The sequence below is a fragment of the Argentina silus genome (assembly GCF_951799395.1).
Source record: "Argentina silus genome assembly, chromosome: 10".
Taxonomy (NCBI): Eukaryota; Metazoa; Chordata; class Actinopteri; order Argentiniformes; family Argentinidae; genus Argentina; species Argentina silus.
In genome coordinates this window covers 19,381,981-19,402,523 of record NC_139664.1, presented here as the reverse complement: position 1 = coordinate 19,402,523, position 20,543 = coordinate 19,381,981, and the positions used below count along the sequence as shown (strand labels likewise).

General features: G+C 42.7%; 1 protein-coding gene across 1 annotated transcript; it reads right to left on the bottom strand.

The window, feature by feature from the left end:
- Positions 1 to 2,992: 2,992 nt before the first annotated feature.
- snrnp48 (small nuclear ribonucleoprotein 48 (U11/U12)) lies at positions 2,993 to 7,383 on the bottom strand. The gene is made up of 9 exons (XM_083678387.1): positions 7,125 to 7,383; positions 6,428 to 6,541; positions 6,189 to 6,249; positions 5,850 to 5,930; positions 4,866 to 5,051; positions 4,432 to 4,553; positions 4,208 to 4,317; positions 3,780 to 3,959; positions 2,993 to 3,365 (listed from the first exon to the last, which is right to left on the bottom strand). Exons 1-9 carry the CDS (start codon positions 7,290 to 7,292, stop codon positions 3,290 to 3,292), a joined length of 1,098 nt encoding a protein of 365 aa, XP_083534513.1. The 5' UTR covers positions 7,293 to 7,383; the 3' UTR covers positions 2,993 to 3,289.
- Between the last annotated feature and the right edge of the window lie 13,160 nt (positions 7,384 to 20,543).

The following is a 20,543-nucleotide window of genomic DNA, read 5'->3' as shown; positions in this document are numbered from 1 at the left end:
GCGATTGACTAAAAGTATATCAGGGCCCTGGGTACAGGCTCTGTATTCTGGATATAAGTTACCCAGAGCACGTAAGGCTGTTAAATTTTCCATTAGCTGCATTATCAGAGACAATCGCAGCGCTCAATTCCATTACTGCGCCATTTTGTGGGCGGGTGACGTTTGGCTAACTGTCGGTTTATGTCACACTGCTCAGATCACACTGGTAACCTTGCTTGATATATTGATTTGAATCAATGGAATTGTTTATATTCATTATGTGTCATTATACCGTAAAGTGCAGAGAGTGATCCATTCTAGATAGATTGATTTGATTCATAACCATTTTTATTGACAATGAAGTGTATGGTGATAAAGGCTTATGATTGATGACAGGTAGACAGATTTCATTGATTATAAAATATTGCTCCTAGTCCCATGACAGACTTTGACAGTTTGATTGACATTCTTCCTCTTGTTGGCCTCAGATGGCAACCAAGAAGCACAGGGCCATAGGGGACAGGACAGTGAGTGGCTGTCTCACCTCAAGCCCTCTGCCACCACTGGGGTTTGGCCCTCTGATGTAGGGAACAGGCCAGCCCCCAGTCAGAAGAGGTGGTATGCTCTCTACCGGAAGGTAAAGTTTGTCTGTGAAATACACCAACAGATTAAACAGATATAGGCTAGGTTGTATATGGCATGACATTGGGCATACCATTTGGTTACAGATTGAGAAATGTCCAGTGCAGACACGCGGCCAGACATCGCTGTTTGGTGGGCCAAAGTTGTGTCTGTGGATTTCACTCCCAGAAGGTAATGAAGGGACATCAGATGTAACTATTTGTCATGCTGAAAAAGGATCCCATTATCAGTAGTATTGATACTTGTATCTGTATGTCTTCAGCAGCCAGCCAGTGTTCCACCAGCAACCACATCTGTCTCAGTGCCTGCTGCTGCCACGGTCCAGGGTCCAGCTCCAGCTCGTGCCACGGCCCCTGCAGAGACCGCAGCCTCAGTCCCTGCCAAGCCTGTGCTTGGAGGGGTTAAGGCGATGGACTAGAAATCCATTGGGATCTTCCCATGCATGTTCGAATCCTGCCGAGAACATGCAGTTTTATTTCTTGCAAACCAACACTTGTATCATTCGTGTCTCACAGGTGTCGAGCTCGACTGAACGACTGAAATACTGTCAGTCGTATTTGTCTCCCATTGAAATAGTGAGCAGAAAGACAATCCGGAAATGTAATTTCATTGGACAGACATATTTAATAACAGGCTTATATCTAATTGTGAATGTTTGGTGCCCCTAAAACATTGCAACTGTCAGTAGACTTCCTCAGTTGTTCCCTTATTATACTTTATCCTATTAAGGTAATTGAATAGAATTATATCGGGGCCCTGCCTTATTCCGAATACAGGTTCTGTACCTTAGATATAGGTTGTCGTGGCCGAGTGGTTAAGGCGATGGACTAGAAATCCATTGGGATCTTCCCGCGCAGGTTCGAATCCTGCCGACAACGTGCAGTTTTAATTCAATTCCTGCAAACCAACGCTTGTAGCGTTCCATCGTGTCTCAGGTGTCGCGGTCGGCTGAAGTACTGTCAGCCGTGTTTGTCTCCCATTGAAATAGTGAGCAGAAAGACAATTCAGATATGTGATTTCATTGACAGACGTATTTAATAACAGGCTTATATCTAATTTTCAACGTTTTGTGCCCCTAAAACTAAGAACTTCATGGAGTAAGACATGTATTGATTGGATATGGAGTACTTCTGGGGTCTCCTTGAGCAGGTTTGAAGCCGACTGACAAGAGCTTGTTTTGTCTGCTGCTAACAGAGCTTCACAGTTATTGAAGCATCGCAAGTGACAGGAGACTCCCTCAGGTGTTCCCTCATTGTACTTTATCCTGGTTAAGGCGATTGACTAAAAATATATCAGGACCCTCGATACAGTCTCTGTACTCTGGATATAAGTTGTCGTGGCCGAGTGGTTAAGGCGATGGACTAGAAATCCATTGGGATCTTCCCGCGCAGGTTCGAATCCTGCCGACAACGTGAAGTTTTACTACCCGCAAACTAACGCTTGTATAGTTCCATTACGTCGCACTAGATAGAAGTACTGTCAGACGTAATTGTCTCCCATTAAAATAGTGAGCAGAAAGAGAACCCTGAAATTTGAGTTTACAAAGAAGCATACCAAAGAACAAATATTTAAAGGGTAAAATTACCCGAGATCCATTTTCATGTGTATTTCTGATATGAGTGATGCTTCGCAGGAATTAAAACCGCACGTTGTGGGCAGGATTCAAACCTGCGCGGGAAGATCCCAATGTTTTTCCAGTCCAAATTAAGTGTATTCTCTGTTGTTCTGGCAAGGATTGCCACAGTAGGGGCTTTTCTGAATTTGTTTTATATACTTGTCATACACTGCAGTTACTGTACATGCAGTAGGCCTACAGAAATGACCCTGATACAAACCCTCCTGGCACTCCAAATCACACATACTGAACAAATGCAGGGCTGAAACTAACTCTTTTGTTATCTTTTTAAAATGAAACTAACTTTCTTGTTATCTTTTTAAAATTAAACTAACTCTTCAGTGGCAATAGTGACAGAACTACTGGTATGTTTCATTTATACATTTTAGGGCTCCATAGACTTTTGGGAAACTATTTGGAAGCAAACCTTTTTCATTTTTCAGCCAAATGACTGGCCCACTACTTGTTTTGGTATAGTACGAGTACACAGTTGTTTTGTTAACATATTTTAAACATAGCGTTCATATCTTTTTTTTCATATCTTAAACATCAAAGCTATACACTATGTTTATAAATACATTATTTCCAAATGAAGTAAAACAAACATCTTTGTTGGGTTACAATAATGTAAGACAGTTGTAAAAGCTCATTAGGCAAACAAAAGTCATATTCTTAATGACTGAATGGGCATATATCATGTACTGAAATTACCATTGAACAAACCCCAGATTGTGCATTTAAATTAATGAGATGAGGGCCATTCATCGCCTTTTATTTTCTCAAAAAAAACAACAACAACAAATAGCAGTCCAATGTATTTACAAAAACTGAGCACACTTGGAAAGGAAATCTGAGTATTATGTCTCTCGGTTGTGTCTACATTTATATCTAATATAACAGACATTTCTCAAACCTTTCCAGTTTAGTTTTAGACCATTTCAAATCTGCAGTGTTGCTTTAAACGCTCATGGTTACATTACATCAGAGAAACATGAATCGGTTAGGAGGCCTCTTGACATCCCTCCTGTTATCCAAAGAACTGAGCTAGAGGATTCACTTCTCTTCCTTCTTTTTCTTCTTTTTCTTCTTCTTTCGATCGTGATGTTTCTCATCCGGAGAGTGGGAATCCCTGAGTGTGAAGAATAAAACACTCATTAAATGTATTGCTTTTATTGTATAAGAAAACCCAACTACAACATTCAGCACCCTCAGAATACCAGCGTTGATGGTGATTTCATATACTTACAGCAAACAGGACGCAGGCCAATAAAGCAGTATCACATTCTAAACTAAACTAAATCATGTCAACTCATTAAACACACTTTCTACTACTCTGGGTGCATTCCAACAGTCTCTCTTTTCCTTGCATCCTCTCTCCTCGCCTCCTTTTCCAAAACGCATTGGAGGAGAAAATCCAAGGTCCCTCCCCTTAGACATTCTCATCCAATGCAGTTTGAAGAAGGAAGCGACGAGAGAGAATGCGGCCGATGGAGACTACTGGGACGCAACCTCTCAGTTTAATCCATCCCTCTCAGTGTCTCACCTCTTCCTCTTCTTCTTGCGCTCCTTCTCTCTCTCGCTACGTTCCTGACTCTGCTCACGGTTCTGTTCCCGGCTTCCATCTTTATTCCTTTCTTGGCTGCGGTGGCGTTTGCGAGGGGGGGCACGTCCGTCCCTGGAGCTGAGGTGAGAGTGGCGGGACTCTGTGGATGCAGACCTCCTCCTGAGGGACACACTGTTAGAAACCCCTCTGCAGGACTTATACCCTTTGAACACTACTGAGCCCAACCCAGCTGTGCTGGCCCGGTTACACTTCCACCATAGTTGCTGGAACAGTGAGTGAAAGGACAATGTGAAAAGACAATGTCCGAGCCAGCACAGTACTCTTCAGGTCGGGCCTGTAGTGTGTAAAGCCCCTTTAACTCGGTGTAGAGAGGGACAGCCATGTTGGCTTGGTGTTGTTTAGATTACCTGTGAGGGGCGTGTTTAGACTCCCTAAGCTCCTCCTCTTCCTGTCTCTCATCCTCTTTCCACTGTCTGGACAGCTCACCAGAGTGGACGTCAATCACCTCCCGTATCACCTGCAACATTCAATAGTCGTACATCAATAAATAAACAAACAGACACACAAAGCAGTTTCTACGTGGAATCTCAGCGTGCACTCTTTTTACGCATGAGTACACACACACACACACCTCAGTATAGGACTTCTTGGTGATGTGGACGTTCTTCGCTCTGTAGGACTGCCGCCGTCTCTTGTAGTCCCTCATCTCGGCCATCATCTCCAGATGAGACTTGGGTCCATTCTGATCGGCACCTACATACCATCAAGATGGAGCAGATACAGTAGAGTAGACTTTCTACAGTGGATGATGGGGTGATGGGGTTTAAAATTCAACTTGAACTGTTCGTGGTCAAAAATCCCTGCTGTTGGCCATTAGGACATATCGCAGGGAACTACTGTATATATCATCACTTATTTGCATACAGATGAGGTAGTGTGTATATTCATCATTTAATAATGCTTTAGTGACATTCAGAGTAGGTTTTTAGAATGGGTCTGATTTTGTAAATGTGTCACGGAAATTGGTTGTGTTGAGTTGATCTTGTTTCATATCCAAAGACTTACCCTTTTTGAGCTTGGCCACCAAATCTACGTAGAGGTCCTCGTTATTGGCTGACTCAGCTTGCTCCCTCTGTTGGTTCGTCTCACTCATCACATGATTGTAAAGAGCCAATCGGTCAGCCACACTGAGGTCACATGTCGCACGCTTGTGGTTCTGAGGAACTTCAGGAGGGTCTGTGGAGTATTCACCTGCAGCACAATCAAAATGGGCTTTACATCTCTCTCTCTCTCTCTCTCTCTCTCTCTCATACTAGAACAACAGTCCACAGAGCATTTTTTTCCGGAATATTTATTCAGAGTAAATATGGTGGCTCCTTATCTCTCATCCCTTTTCAATATGATATGGTCAGAAAAGGATGGAAGGCCTTCCCCCAGCACGTAAAGGGAAAGGTGTGAGTGTGTGTTCAATTCAAAACCTTCATCCTTGAGGGGGTCATGTGTTATATGTTTGAGTAGTTTGTCCTTTCCTATGTGAGTGTGTATTAATGTATATGATTATGTGTGGTGAGTATTCCACATAAGAGTATGTGAAGCTGTGTGTGTGTGTGTGTGTGTGTGTGTGTGGGCCCACATGATTGAAAGGATATGGCATTAAAGGATACTGCATGTAATCAGGTAAGCCTGAACGAGAGCAGAACTGTCTAAGGCACACCTCCTCTAATACTCACCCCTGTCACTGGAAACAAAACACAGAACACACACAAAGATGTGACAAAATCAAAGATACTAGCATTCACACAATGTACACCGTGTGGCATATTTGTAGGCTTTACAAAGTAGAGATCTACTGAGCCATCACAGAAATACTTCAAACTAATGTGATCTGCCTCACCAAAACCAAAAGCTAAGGTGTCTTGTATTACTTAAAGTGTGTGGTCAGCTTATAAATACAATGCATTATTGATATTATATCACAGTAATACTATGGGTCATTGATACAAACATTGGCAATAGGAATCACTTTTTCCTAAGACGTAATGATCTTACTTTGGCTGTACAGTCCCTCTGTCCTAATGGGCGGTGCACTTGCTCTTGCTTGAAGAATCACCTGCTTTTGTGTGTGTTTGTCTGCATCAGATGTGTGTGTGTGTGGGGGGGGGACAGAGATAATGTGACAAGCAGTGAGATCCATCAACTCAGGCTCAAGGTAAGTGTCTTTATGCTAATTCTGAGAATGGAATTCAATCCATGATATGACAATTTCCATATGTGGTCAAAATTGAATTTACATCACCAAGAGTGTGCTCAAAATGATCAACAACAGAAACCAGCTTGAACCTTCTTGAACTTAGTACACTTTGAGAAGAGCAGTGTAGCATGACTCACCCATTGAAAAGCTGGTTATGTTGGCTTTCTCATAACACACAGACATGTCATACATCTCAGCCTAAAGAGAGAAAATATCGCTTTAATACGTACTTGATAATTTAAACCTAATGGTTGTATTGTGTTAGTGAGTGGGAAATTCATTGTCAAGGTTGTTCTGTCTGTGTGTGTGTGTGTGTGTGTGTGTGTGTGTGTGTGTGTGTGTGTGTGTGTGTGTGTGTGTCTCCTAGCCCATTTACCTGCTCCTCATGGGAGTAGCCCATTTTGCTGAGCTGGCAGGTGGCTTTGTGCCTCTCCATGCTCTTGCTAGGGACTCTGTGGTTGGGGTCGAGGGGACACACCTCCATCAGCTCCTGTGGATGGAGGACAAGGTGATCATTACCTTTAAGGTGATAGTCCCATCTCTCTTTGCATGTCTGTTGCCTTTAATGAATTGACAACTTTGTATGGTTCACACTTAGTATGTGAGCTGTGTGGGGCTGGACAACATACAGACATAGTAGAATTGGGTTGGGTCTACAGAATTGTCCTCATCATGCACAACAGGATTTATACCATATGAGCTTGTTTCCAGGGTAGACCTGGGCATGGACTACAGACCAAATTCAATAGGGGGGATCCCCATCGAAAGTGCTTTCTAGTCCAAGAGTGGGCTTAATCAATGTACAGGATTTGCACAACAGATACTGTAAAATGTTTAAATATTCTAACATTGATTTGGCTTAGTTTAATTCATGAAAATGAAAACAAGCATTGTAGGGACAAGACAAGTGACCCAATACACATCCCTTTGCTAGCTGGTTCTTTTATCAACATGGTGACAATCGACTTCATGTGTCTTCTGAGGGTGTGTAGTAAGCTATATAGCAAGTAGTTTGTTGTTATGGTATTTTGGGAAATGCATATGTAAGATAGCTAATTTAGCGGGTTAAATACCTGAGCTGAGGCCTTGGCGAAGTCTTGCGTCCATCCCAGCGTCTCGAAGAGTTCATCGAGCTGTTTCTGGCAGTTCTCGGTGAACTCGGTCAGCTCTTGTAAACTGCCCAATCGATCCTGGAGCGTTTGCGTTTGTGGTAATAGACTATCGATTAGCGAGTCACACATTCTGTCGTTTAATCCAAATTAAAGGTGAATTTGGACTGAGGATGTTATCATTTCTGCCACAAATGCGCTATGTTTGCATTACAAGCTGACTGGTTACTCTGGCGCGTGTAAATGACGCAAGGTCTTTGCAACGAAAGAGGTGCATGGTGGTAGTTGAAGTATTTACTCAGACAATTCTGTCAAGAGGTTATGATTAAATGAAGACAATTGGGTAATAACAAGCACAGTTTATCTCATTTTATTCTCAATTCAAAAAAGGCGATGAAACCTCACAATATATATAACAAGATAATACAGCTGCTATTGGAAATACATCAAGTTCATTCAAACATCACTCTTATCTTACAGTACATTGATACGCATCAAACAAACAAGCATGTGATGAGATACAGGCTTATGTGGGGAACAATTGGCCATCATGTAGCAATATGGGTTCAACTAGGTCATTTGGGACGATTGCCTCTGGTCTGAAAAGTAAGAAGGCATAAAAAAGGCACGTGTTATTGTAGGCTGCTGGTATGTATTTTCAACCACAGAATTATAATAAGAGAAAAGTTATATTTCTGTAGTTTAAACAATGTTGAATCATTTCACTACCTAGCATCACTTACATTACTTCAAGTGTCTCTGTGTCCTCATAAGCTACTTCCTCCACGATGTCTACCTTAACTCCAACCACCATGGTCTTCCTCACTGAGCAATTGAGACAATTGATTAGAGGAAAATACATGGCAGCCATATTGGTCTCTTAGCTAAAAATCTCTCTGTCGCACTGACACAGACACATATTTACCTCCATAGCAGAAGAGAGGGGAACCGGGCAAAATGCTACTGGTGCTAAGTCCACATCTCCCTGGTATGCTCTGCCCATACACACACACACATCCATGGCCCTCTGCCTCCTGGCCCCTCCAAGGACTGCCTAAGAAGTAATGGGATGAGTCTTCAGCACTACTCAAGGGTTGGTGTTGAGGGCCAACCATCCACATGTCAGGGGTGTCCTGTCCTGTGTCCACGTGGCTCTGAATGTTGACGACCTCAGTGTGGACAGAGCCAAAAGGATTGTGGGCACTGGCCCAGCCCCAGCCCGTATGGTTCTGAACACACTCTTGGGTGATGTCATAGCCTCCTGGACACAAAGCAGACATCAAAGGAGATGACATAAACATTTGGCAAAAATATTAAGTTATTAAGACAAATATCAAAGTCTAATGTGATGTCAGGAGCGGAAACCAGTATTCATTTGGCATTCAGTCAGTGGTGAATCTAGTACCTTAAATAGCCTAAACAGATAAGAAAGGATAGCAGACATTAGGAGGATAGAAAAGCTGAATGAGAAGAGGGATGAGAAGAGGGAAGAGGACAGGGTGAGGTTGAGATAGTTAGGGGAGGAGAGGGGGGGGGGGATAACTAGAGACGGGGGGTAGTGCAACTACAGGGGGATCAAACCTAGGTCAAACACCCTCTAGGCTTTAGCTCAGGATCTAATGAAAGAGTCTCAGAACAGGCTTCTCATTATGGGAGAGTGGTTTCATACCACCTCTGCTACGGTAGCACTCGTACATTATGGAGTGGAGAGACGAGGATAAGAGAGTGGGAGAGCTTGGAGGGTGAGGTGGATGCTGTTCAGTTGCATTATGTCATCGTGTCACATGTTTCTTCCTGCTGTCTCTAAGGGCCTGCCAATGGGGCCTGCTGTGTTTGGGCAAGGCTCTTGGTCACACAAGTCATCTGCACATGTTGGCAAGCACAGAGTGAGCGATACAGTAGGTAAGCAAAGCCAGGATATGGGCTTTGAGAAAATGTCATTTTAACACCTGTATAAACCAGCCTAAACACTCACTTCACTAAATTCAGATAATAAGACATGCAAACTCAAAACAAACCTAATTATGGACAAACAGGGCTGAGACGGTCATGGGATGGAAGAGTCTCAATCCGTACCATGGGATGGAAGAGTCTCAATCCGTTCACTCAAGCCTCCATTTTGTCAAAAGTACAATCAAAACATGGCAAGTTTAACAAAACACGTCTTATCTCATACACGCCACACCCCCATAGCACTCCTTTCTTTACCTGTAGTGTAGCAACACATATCGGGATGCTCCGCAGCCCAAATAGCACGCTCTTCCTCATCCTCATCCTCATCCTCATCCACCCATTGCCTCGTGGGAGCTGAGCCAAGTCTGCCCAGGTGCCTGTTGTGGCAAAGAATTGTCCTGCTCGACCACCACCAGTTAGGGTTCTGTCCATACATCCTAGGCGAACCTTTAACAAACCTTGCACCTTTGCTTCTCTAGTCAACAGTGGCAGGCTATAGGCAAGAGACGTGCCAGGATCTTCCAGAGAGGGGAGGTGGGCACCGCAGTAGTGCCCTCTGAGCCCCTGCAAAGATTTTCGTGGGAGGCACGATTCAGCATTTCCTGTCCAGAATGGAAGTGCATCCCAGTGGCTCTTGCGTAATGATCTCTGGGAGGTATTGTATTACAAAACAGTAAACACAGAATACAAGACAACACATTACAATTTACAACAATGACAATCGTTGTACAGTTAGTAGCAGGTGCAAACTGAAATATGTAGATATACAGTACAGACCATTACATTTTTTACATTTACATTACATGTTATGGCATTTAGCAGACGCCTTTATCCAAAGCGACCTACAACAAATACATTTGTTTAAGTAAGTGAATCATCTATCCATCAGTCATCATAAGAAAAAGTAATCTATGCAAGGACCAGGGGCTATTGGCAGTCACAATGCTAGAAGAAGGAAGATTTATTTTTAATTTATTTATTTTTAATTTATTTATTTACAGGACAGTAACTTGCACAGGGGAGTAGTGGGGATGAAGAGGTCTTTAGGAGGGACAGTTAAGATGTAGCCTGAAGTGATGGGTCTTCAATCTACGGCGGAAGATAGGTAGTGATTCTGCAGTCATGACAGCAGTGGGAAGCTCGTTCCACCAACGGGGCGCCAGGACGGTGAAAAGCCGTGACCGAGTAGCGCGGCTGCTGCATCCACGTAGAGGCGGCGGTGCCAGGCGGCCAGCCGAGGTGGAAGAGCGGAGTGATCGGGCAGAGGTTTGGGGGCTGACCATTGCTTGCAAGTAGAGGGGCTGTTCCCTTTGCCACCTGTCGGAAATCTGGCCCTCCCCCGACCTGCATCGCCACCTGAGTATGCCACTCCGAGCTTCAGCGGCAGGTAGCCTGGAGGTTAAAGAGGCCGGCCAGCAATCGGAAGGTTGCTGGTTCGATCCCCGCTCCAGGAGGGATCTGGATGTGAGCTGGTGACTGGAGGGTTGCTGGCATCATATCCAGGTCCCTACCACTGCCGTTGTGCCCTTGAGCAAGGCACTTAACCCCGAATTGCTCCAGGGGCGCTGACTTGGCTGACCCTGTGCCCAGAGCCCAGCGCTCTGTTCTCCCTGGGGGGGTGTGCACGTGTGTTGTCTCGGAGGGGGGGTGTGCAGTGCGTGTGTGTTGTCTCAGGGGGGGTGTGTGCAAAAAGACCCATTCCAACAATTGTGAATTGTGATTCATTGATTGCATGGCAAATAAACAGTCTTTCTTTCTTTTCTTTCTGGCTCCCTTATAGACTGGAAGAGATATCAGCGCCACATGGGCTGGTAAGGAAAAACGCCTTCGGGAGGAATCAGAGCGGCGGCAGCCTCAACCTCGGCGTGGGGAGCTGGCTCCACCTGGTGGCTTCATACTAGAGGTGCCCAGTGAAACCAGGACCTTGGCTCATAAGAGGAAACAGGATAAGACTAAGGGGGGGTTTGATGAACCAGAGGGTCGAGAAGATGATGGGGTTATCGACCATTCTGCTGAGGGTTTCACTATGTCGGTTTCCGCTCCAGAGGTAACATTCCCTGCGGATAAGCAGGTGGGATCAGAGGCGGTAATGCCTGTAATAACTACGGTGGAATATGTCATGGATCTCCTCAGTGACATGGATTATCCGCAGCTGGACTTTGGTGAACCGAGTCGTGTACCACAGCTGGGAGCGGAGGAGTTGGAGGCGATATTACTTATGTAATATGAATCAGACGAGTCTATATGTTGTAATAAGGGTCTAAAATAAAGCAGTATGATCGATAACGGTAAATGTGAGCCATATACCAGATGGAGATAACTTATAAGTAACATGAAAAGCATATATCTATTTACAATGTAACTAACAGTTTGATGTCAGAGTAAAAAACAGCACGATTTACGATTAATTAATGTTGAAATTGGATAAAGAGGTTTGATAAGTTCAACTAGAAGTACTAATGCGTATGACCATATTTAACGAGTAATAATGGTTTAATACGCCTTGATGATTTAAGTAACAAAAGATATAACATCAGACATAACCGGCAAAACATACTATGTACTACTAATGATATTACTATTATACTGAATGGCTAATGATATAATGGCAAATATAACTATTCAAATGTAAACTAATGAAATGACATCCATTGTAAGCAAATGACTTAAGGTTGATTTTTGTTGAAACGTGTTTAACCTGTTTTATGATTTAACTGATTAAACTAATCTGTTCAACCATGTGTAACGAGTAAAGTTGAAATGTAATGATTTGATAAGGGAAAGAGAGAAAGGGGAATTTGACACGGCTGAGAAAAGTTGAGTCAAAACCACAATGGTTTTTGATAAAGGAAAGAGACTGTAACAATGTCCGTGACACACAGAGGCAGACGCAGCGTGTTGGTGAGGGAATGTCCCGTTTATTAAGACAATCGTTATTTCGATTTGACTTTCCAGTCTTTCAAAAACACTCGGCGACTTTCCAGTCGCCCTCCTTCCTTCCTCCCGAAAGCAGAGGCACACACATCTTAAAACCTTTCGTTAGCGAGGCTTCATTCGCAACACCTGCGCAATCAGCCTCACCTCCGAACCCTGGCCACGGTCCTGTAGCTCCCTCTACAGGCCGAACGCTGCATGTCCCCCCACAGAGACAACGCTTGACAATGTCAAGATGGCTTAGGATGGGTCAAATATGTTCACTTGAGAAAGTGAGGATGGAGTATACAAAACTTGATGTCGGGTGCATTTCAACTGGCATTTTCCAGAAGACTCCCAAGAGGACGGATCCCGGATCCCGGTCTAGCCCGATCGGGGTATCCACAACCAAAGTCCTCTCTGGAGAGAGTTTAGACTTGGAAGCCACCAGCCTGTATTGCTGTTGGTATCGGAGTAGGCTCCCTTTTTAGCTGCCTAGATTCAGTTGAAAGGGTTACTAGAGGTTGAGTGACCGCTTCACTTGTACTAGGTGTGGGTCATCGAAGTCACGCACGGTGCTACTCCGGAGAAATCAGCTGGGCTGATAGAGGAATCCAGAGTATTTCGGCAGTGGCCACACGCCTCTCTAAATTTATACTAAGTTAGACCGATTAGGTGCAGATAGGGTAAGATTTCATTTCTCTTATTTCTTTTATTTACTTTGATTACTTTAATATCTATTATTCCTTTTATGTAGGTTAATTTCATGAACTTCTTTACTCCTTTTATTTACTTTAATTAATTTAATATCTTTTATTCCTTTTATTTGCTATAATTTCGTTAACTTCTTTACTCCTTTTATTTATTTTAATTTATTTTATTTCCTGTATTGCCATGCTGTAACGCTTAAAGCTTTAATAAAGTACAAATTTGCATTTAAAGGAAAAAAATAGTATTTTAGTTCTTGTTGCTTTACTTGGGTGGGTTTACGGGGGTGAGTCATCATATCGGGCTGACAGGAGGAACTTATAGCACTCGATGGATGCATAAGTCGATGCTGGATGGAGCCTATCTAAATTTACACCAAGTTAGACGGAGTAGGGAAAACTGAGGGTAAGAGGTTATAATTTCTTTTATCTTCTTTTCCTATAAAATTATTGATTTTACCACTGGCTGTTTCATTAGTAGATTTGCCATGCTGATAGGATAAGATTTAATTTCTTTTATTCCTTTTATTTATTTTAATTACTTTAATATCTTTTATTCCTTTTATTTACTTTAATTTCTTTAATGTCTTTTTACTCCTTTTATTTATTTTGATTTCTTTTATGTCTTAAATGACTGTATTGCTACCTTGACTTGCCATGCTGTAACACTTAATGCTTGAATAAAGAACAACCCTGCATACAAAGCAAAAGTTTTATTAGATTTGTACATAGTATTGTAATTGTCACCTAAGATGATGTGTTATCCTCCTTGTTAATTATAAAAAGTTAGATTTCACTGTACATCATAGGATCTGAATGGTTATTCCACTTTATTGAGATATCCCCTTTTGATGAATTGTCCTCATCTATAAATTAAATTCCTGCAACCACACCAACTGGCACTCATATAAGAATAGAGCCGTCGTTAACCATTGAGGCTTTCATATGCTGTGTTCTCATTTGTAGGTCTCTTACAGAGCATAGCAGTAAGCTATAGCAGGGGAAACTGTGGGAAGTAGACGGTTAACAGCAGGGTGAGTCTATTCAACACCAGCCTAAGTATATCTTTGGAAACCTATTAGGGTAAGACCCTTTAGGCTGAGGATCTAATCCGTTGGACAGAGGGCTATAGGGTCAATTTACTGGGAGACACGCCTGGTAGGCGAGCACCAGGGTCTTGAATCTGATGTGAGCTGCTACCGCTGTGATGTTCGCCACACAGGATAAGTGGTTGTCAAGGATCACCCCAAGGTTCTTGGCTGTCTGGGAGGAGGTCACAATAAAGTTCTCTACTGTGATGGAGAAGTCTTGGAGAGGGCAGGCTTTCCCCGGGAGGAAGAGCAGCTCAGTCTGGTTAAGGTTGAACTTGAGGTGGTGGGCAGACCCACAAATAAGCATCCAACACAATGCGATGTGCACTTTAGCGTGCAGTGGCTTAGTACAATGTTGTTAGAACCACAGTCATAAGTCCTAAATTGGATTGTGGTCCTCTTTTAGAAATGCATATTCATAGGTGCACTGATGCCATTGTCACTGTTGTTAACGGATAGTCTTAAGCAAAACAAAACATACAAAGAAATCAACTTACCTCATTGGGAGAACATTAATTTTTTTTAAATTGACTTTTTTAGCTATGTTGTATATAATATAATTTGACATACATCGTATTCTCATAGAACATTTTCCCCCTCATTCTCATCCCTCTGCTTCTCTCAGCCTTTACCACCTCTCTCTGTAAATATTGTTTTCCTTATTACCTACTGCCATACTGTATACATTTCTACTTTGCTATGGTGTTGGATAAGGTTCCGAAAACTCTTCAGCCATCACAGATTTTAAGCTGAAAAGAAATGCTGGACTTTAAGGATAATTTTATTTTGCATTGGTTGGCTGTGTTTTTCCCAGTCTCCTAGAAGTGCTATTTGTAGGGTTATTTTAACTCAGATGTCATGCTTTAAGAGGTATTTTTGTTCCCGACACCAAAAGTTCACTTCTCTCGAGGCCCCTGGGCACAATGTTCCCTCTAATTTTTCATGTGTCTGGGCATACACACAAGCTCCCTGAGCACACTGAGGACCACTGTGAGCAACATCAGATGTGCACGCTGTGGCCACACACCAGTATCACACCTGTTCAAAATCTTGGATCATAGCAAGTTACATGGCTTATTAAAAGAATCAAATTACAGCAGCAATTTTAATTAGTTTACTTTTAATATAAGCGATTTGGCCCACTTAAAATGAAAAAGACAAAAATCTTGTTGTTCATGAGATGTATAGCATGTTATATGTTATATGTGAGAGTCCTGCTTTGGCCATGGGAAGAGTCCTGCTTTGGCCTGGCTGTGGTCCAGTTGTGGCCTGGCTGAGGGTCCTGTTCTGGAAGAAATGAGACATATACACCTTTCAGACATAACATTTTGTTCACATTAAAACATTCACATTTTGCTCAATGACATGTGCTGTAGCTTGTGATAGTGTAAATTCCTGTAACTCTTTGTCTGTAAAATATCTAATTACACAGTTTTTTTATTAGCATTTCTACTACCCATAAATTATCTAGTAGTAACAGCATTTAATGATTAATATCCATAAATAAAAAATCTTAATAAATGTCACTAGAATATGCACAAATTTTGACTTTAATTTCACCTTATTTTTCACATCTGTCCTTCTCACTTCTCCAATGGTTGTACACTTTGTCCAGGTTGATGGCTTCGTCTGCTTCTTGCTTTGACTTTATGCGCATCAGCTGGTCCAAATGTGCCACTTCAAGACGATTTCTGGATGCTGTTTTGATATGATTCATTAAACTAAATCCTCTTTCACAATCTGCACTGGAAGCTTGAAATGTAGCACAAATATCCACAAGCTGTGAGATCTCCTTTAGCTCCTCACATCTAAGTGCTGCAGAAACCATATCTGAGAATGTGCTGATTGACCCCTGTTTAAGTTTTTGCTTCATTATGTACTTGAATTCAGCATATTGACTGTTAATGGCCTCCATAGACTGTGGGTGGTGGAGAATGGCCTCATACTTCTTTGCCAGTGTGGCAATGTCTGCTGATCCATAGTCAAAACTGATGCTCAATGCTTCAATGTCAAATGCAGACCACTCCTTTAATTCATCCTCTGGAAAACGAGCATCCATGTGATCACAGAGCTTACTAATGAAAAGAGTAATCTCACCAGTATTTCTGCCATCAGCTGATGAGGTCCCCATTGCCTCTTTGACACGGTCACTCCACTGTACATCCTTCTCCTTCAAGTATTGGGAACGCAACTTCTCAATCTTTGCTCTAGCAAAGCAGTGTCCTTCCATCACAGTCAGGTTGCGTCTTTGAAAAGTGAGGCAGAGTTGCTGCGTTGCGCACATTTGAATTTACACGACATTTGGGTGCTCACGTGGTTTTAAAAAATCAACAAGACCCACCTCATGTGTATTTGAACCAATGACAGTGCATTATATGTTGCACTCATGAAAATTACGACAAATCAAAAATGCTGCGCTACGCAGCAACTGGCGGCAAATTCAAATGTGCGTAACGCAGCAACCGGCGGTAGATGCAATGCTGCGTAGCGCAGCATCCGGCACAAATGGGTTAACTCCGCCGCATTGTTGTTAGCTAGCTAACCTGCATGGTGCGTATGGGCAGGGCACATATGCAAGCACTATCAATGCTATGATTGGCTGCGTAGCGTAAGTAAACCGTATCGTATCATTGGCTGGACACCTGTCACTCACTGTGTTACATTGAAAAATGGTACAAAAAACACATTATTGGTCTAATTAATTAGATTAGATTAGGTCTAATATTAGATATTAATTAATACGTTTATGGTGAATTTTATTTTATGCGCTGCATAGATTTTCTTGTGCGCTGAGAATGTGCGAGCAGTGCGCGATTGCTCAGGCGCGCAGCTTAGAGGGAACATTGCCTGGGCACATGTCTTTTGGAGAGAAAGGTTGGCGACGAGCACAGACAATTTCAGGAAAAATTCGCTAATTCGCGTTGGCTAACTTGTCATGATACAATATTCACCAACAAGTCAGTTCATTCTGCATAACAGGACAGTTTGAAGGGTGTCATATTATGGCAAGCCATTCGTTATTTGACTTACCGTAACTAGCTATTATTTTAGCTAGCTGCCCATTTTCCCTAGCTAGCTGCCCATATGACTCAGCTTGTTAACAGAAATTAGTTCGCTAGCTGCCATTTTTGCCAGCTAGCTGCCCTTACAACCATATTAGCTGCACTAAAAAGCCAGTTAGTAAACTAGCTATCGGCCTAAAACTCTGCTGTCTAACTAGTTAGGTGGCACACAACTTAACTAGTCAATTAGGTGGCATACGATAAAGGGGTATACGATAAAAGGTAGCTAGCTACAGTGGGTTGAATAAATGTTAAAACAGCATGCCATAGTCATGATGCTTAAATCAAAGCTACTAGCTAGCTAACTATTAGTGCTATTAGTTCAAAACTACTATTAGTTCAAAACATGGGATTCTGTGGCCGTGGGAATAAAAACCTCATTGAGAGCTTATTAGCTAGCGGTTTTGTGAAACATTAAAAATGGATGGGGTGTGGCCTATGTGCATAGTTTCCACCAAGTCATTTCACTGACTTATCAGAAACCTTTGTTGGTTGTTCAGCCAATGAAAATTTCAAGCAAATAATTCTCTGTGTCAGGCAGGTATATAAGACATTTCTTGGTAGGAAAAGCCACAGCCACATAGTTCTGAAATATGGACCACAAATGTTGGAATAGTAATGCTTCCAAAAGGAAAGCCAAAAAAATAAAGGAGGCAAGAGAGGCAGTTTTGCTTCAAAGTGTTCCACTCATTGCCAACTTCTTTCAAAAACCTTCTGATTGTAATAATGATGACACCAGCACTTCCTCAGCTGTGAGGAAGGAATTAGCACAAGTTCAGTGTCCAGTAATGATGTCACTCCCCCAGAGCCATCCTTTGAAGGTGAACAAGAACCTCATCCTTTGAAGTATACAAGAACCATAATTTCTACCTCAGGAGCAGTTGCGCAGTTCACAAGAATCAAATCAGCAACCAAGCCATTCCTGGTGCGATGAGGTCATTGACCCTGCATTATGGCAATGCACATTGTTAAGTCAGTGCTTATTGAAAGAGGAGCAGTCCCCTTCCAAAACTACAGTGAAAAATACCCAGCTTCAGTCCGAGATAGAGCGCTTGGTGAAAAGACTAGAAGTTTCAACAATGAACTTCTGAACTGTATATTGCCAAATGGGCAAAAGGTTTCTAGACAGTGGCATGGTACATACCCTCAACAGGTTGTGTGTGCTGTTTTGCATGCCAACTGGCTTCTGACTAAAGCTCAGTGGCTTTAGTCAGGGGTTTTAGGGGTTTAGTGATTGGAAGCACTCTGAAAGAATTGGGGAACACAAAAAGAGTGCAGAACACACATCATGCATGCTTGCCTTGCACCAGATGACAAAGGGCAATGCTATAGATGTAGATCTCATACAGCAACTTGATGGGGAACGTAAATACTGAAGGGACATTTTGAAAAGAGTTGTAGCAGTGATCAAGTTCTTGGGTGAAAGAGGACTTGCGTAATTTCCTTGGCATCCTAGAATTGCTATCACAATTTGACCTATTCTTAGCTGAAAATATTAAAAAGTTTGGCAGAAAGGAAGAGGCACAGTGTCCTATTTGTCATCGACAATATGTGAGGAACTCATTGAGCTAATGGGTCAGAAAACTCGCCAAACAATTGCAGATGAGATTCGGGATGCCAAATATTTTTCAATAATTGTTGACTCCACCCCAGACCTGTCACATGTGGACCAATTGACGTTCATATTCCGGTTTGTTAACAGAGGTGGTGGGGCGATTCCTGGGCTTTGAGCCAATTGAGAGCCACACTGGTAAAAGTTTAGCAGACTGTGTGATTTCGGTCGTATGTGCAATGATGATAATGAGAAAAGAGATACTCGAATTGAGGCCGCTGGACTATGTGCAAAATTGGACACCTTAGAGATGGTGTTCATGGCACATTTTTGGGACGTCATACTTGACTGGTTCCACGCTACAAGCATGCACCTACAGAAAAGTGACATTGACATCCCTGTAGCAGCACAGCTTTTGTCTTTGTTGAGGGATTTTGTGGTGGGACAGCGAGACCAGTTTGAGGCTTTTGAAGGGGCAGTCTTAAATGTGACAGGTGTCTCTCAGTCATATAAGCATGATCTTTAGCGAAAGAGGAAATGCAAAACATTTGCAGATGAGAGCTCAGAGCCAGGTGTGACACTTGAGAGTAGGGAGAAGTCCAAAATAGAAACATTTTATGTGGTCATTGATAAGCTAGTGGCATGCCTTGAACATCGCTTGGACGCTTACAAGCGTTTGACCAGTCTCTTTGGAGTTCTGTTTATGTCAGATCAGGTGTCTAACAGTGATGTCATAGTGGAAAAGGTAAATGCACTCTTCGCTGCATATAACATCAGACCTGGAAATAAACTTTGCCAACAAACTCATCCAATTCAAGTCTTTCATGTCTGACTCTGAGGGTGAGAAGTGCCCAACTAAATTGCTTGAGACGTTGCAGGCACTCAATCGGCAGTCAGTGTTCCCCAATGTTTTCGTGGCACTTTGGCACCAAACACGTCTCAGCTCATTGTCACTTATGTCAATAGTCAGACCTTGTCATAGATTTTGACGATCGATAAGGTATTACAGTGCATACAGAGTTTTTGGTTTATGTCCATCATTAAAGCATGTTGTGCTGACATTGATTATGAGCTTTGAATTATAATGTACTGACAAGTAGTGTTTCTATTTGATCAATCTATTTTCATTGCTTACATAACATCAGTCAATTTACAAGAAATAATGACAACAAACCTGAGCTCAAATTATCCAATTTTATTATTAATGATCAATGCTTGATCTTCTTTGGGCAGCATCCAAAGCAGAAGGCCCTGAAGGTGGCAGCAGCGAAGCGGCGTGCAAAGCCAGGCTTCTTTGACTTCTGTGCAGCTGGAGCGTCAGCTGAAACAAAACAGTGACAAGAGAGTAGGCTACTCTGATATTCAACAAGAACACCTTGGCTCCCCCATTCTCTAGCTGCTGAATTCGCATCTTTCTTATGTCTGTGCTTTGGTTCATGAAGAGTGTTAACTTACCAGGCACTCGTGCCACTGAATTCTTGGAGCTCTGCAAAAAAGCAAATTATGGACAACAGACAAATAATGTTAGCATCCCCCTAATATCAAAACAGTGAGAGAGAGATCCATAAATGAGATATCTGTATGTTTACATTTGGTAAGTGTTACCTTTCCCATGCAAGACTTTTCCTTGGATTTTCGGGGGATCTTTGGCTCCTGAGAATCACAGAAGCAACAACAACATTAGGCCAGGAAAGCAATGACAACCATTTGACATCTGACTTGTATGGCATTCTATGAAGAAAACACTTCAATGCGCACTATAATTCTATGTTGGAGGATGGTGATGTGGTACCTCAACAGCAGGCCCAACAGCCTTCTTCTGCCGGAGGCATGGGCAGAGTGTGTGGCAGCAGCCCACCTCCGTGCTCTCAGCCCTGGTCTGAGTCTCTGGAGTGGTAGCGCTCCTGTTATTGGTGGTGGAGCTGGGGCGAGTGGCAGGGGTCCTCTCAAAGCCCATGGAGCTGGAAGGTTCCGGGAAGGTTACCTCGGTGTCATCAGCATGAAGTGGCAGCATGTCCATGCTGATGAATTCTTCCACGCTGAACTCCTGTTGGTTGACGGTGATGAGTCCTTCCACGCTAGAGACCTCAGAGTCCTCCAAGGCG

Excerpts from the sequence above, each read along its gene's own strand:
- snrnp48 (XM_083678387.1), bottom strand. The coding sequence starts at position 7,292 with ATGTGTGACTCGCTAATCGATAGTCTATTACCACAAACGCAAACGCTC. Across the intron at positions 6,250-6,427 it reads GCTACTCCCATGAGGAGCAG|GCTGAGATGTATGACATGTC; the intron begins GTAAATGGGCTA and ends TTCTCTCTTTAG. Across the intron at positions 5,052-5,849 it reads AGAGGGACTGTACAGCCAAA|GTGAATACTCCACAGACCCT; the intron begins GTAAGATCATTA and ends ATTGTGCTGCAG.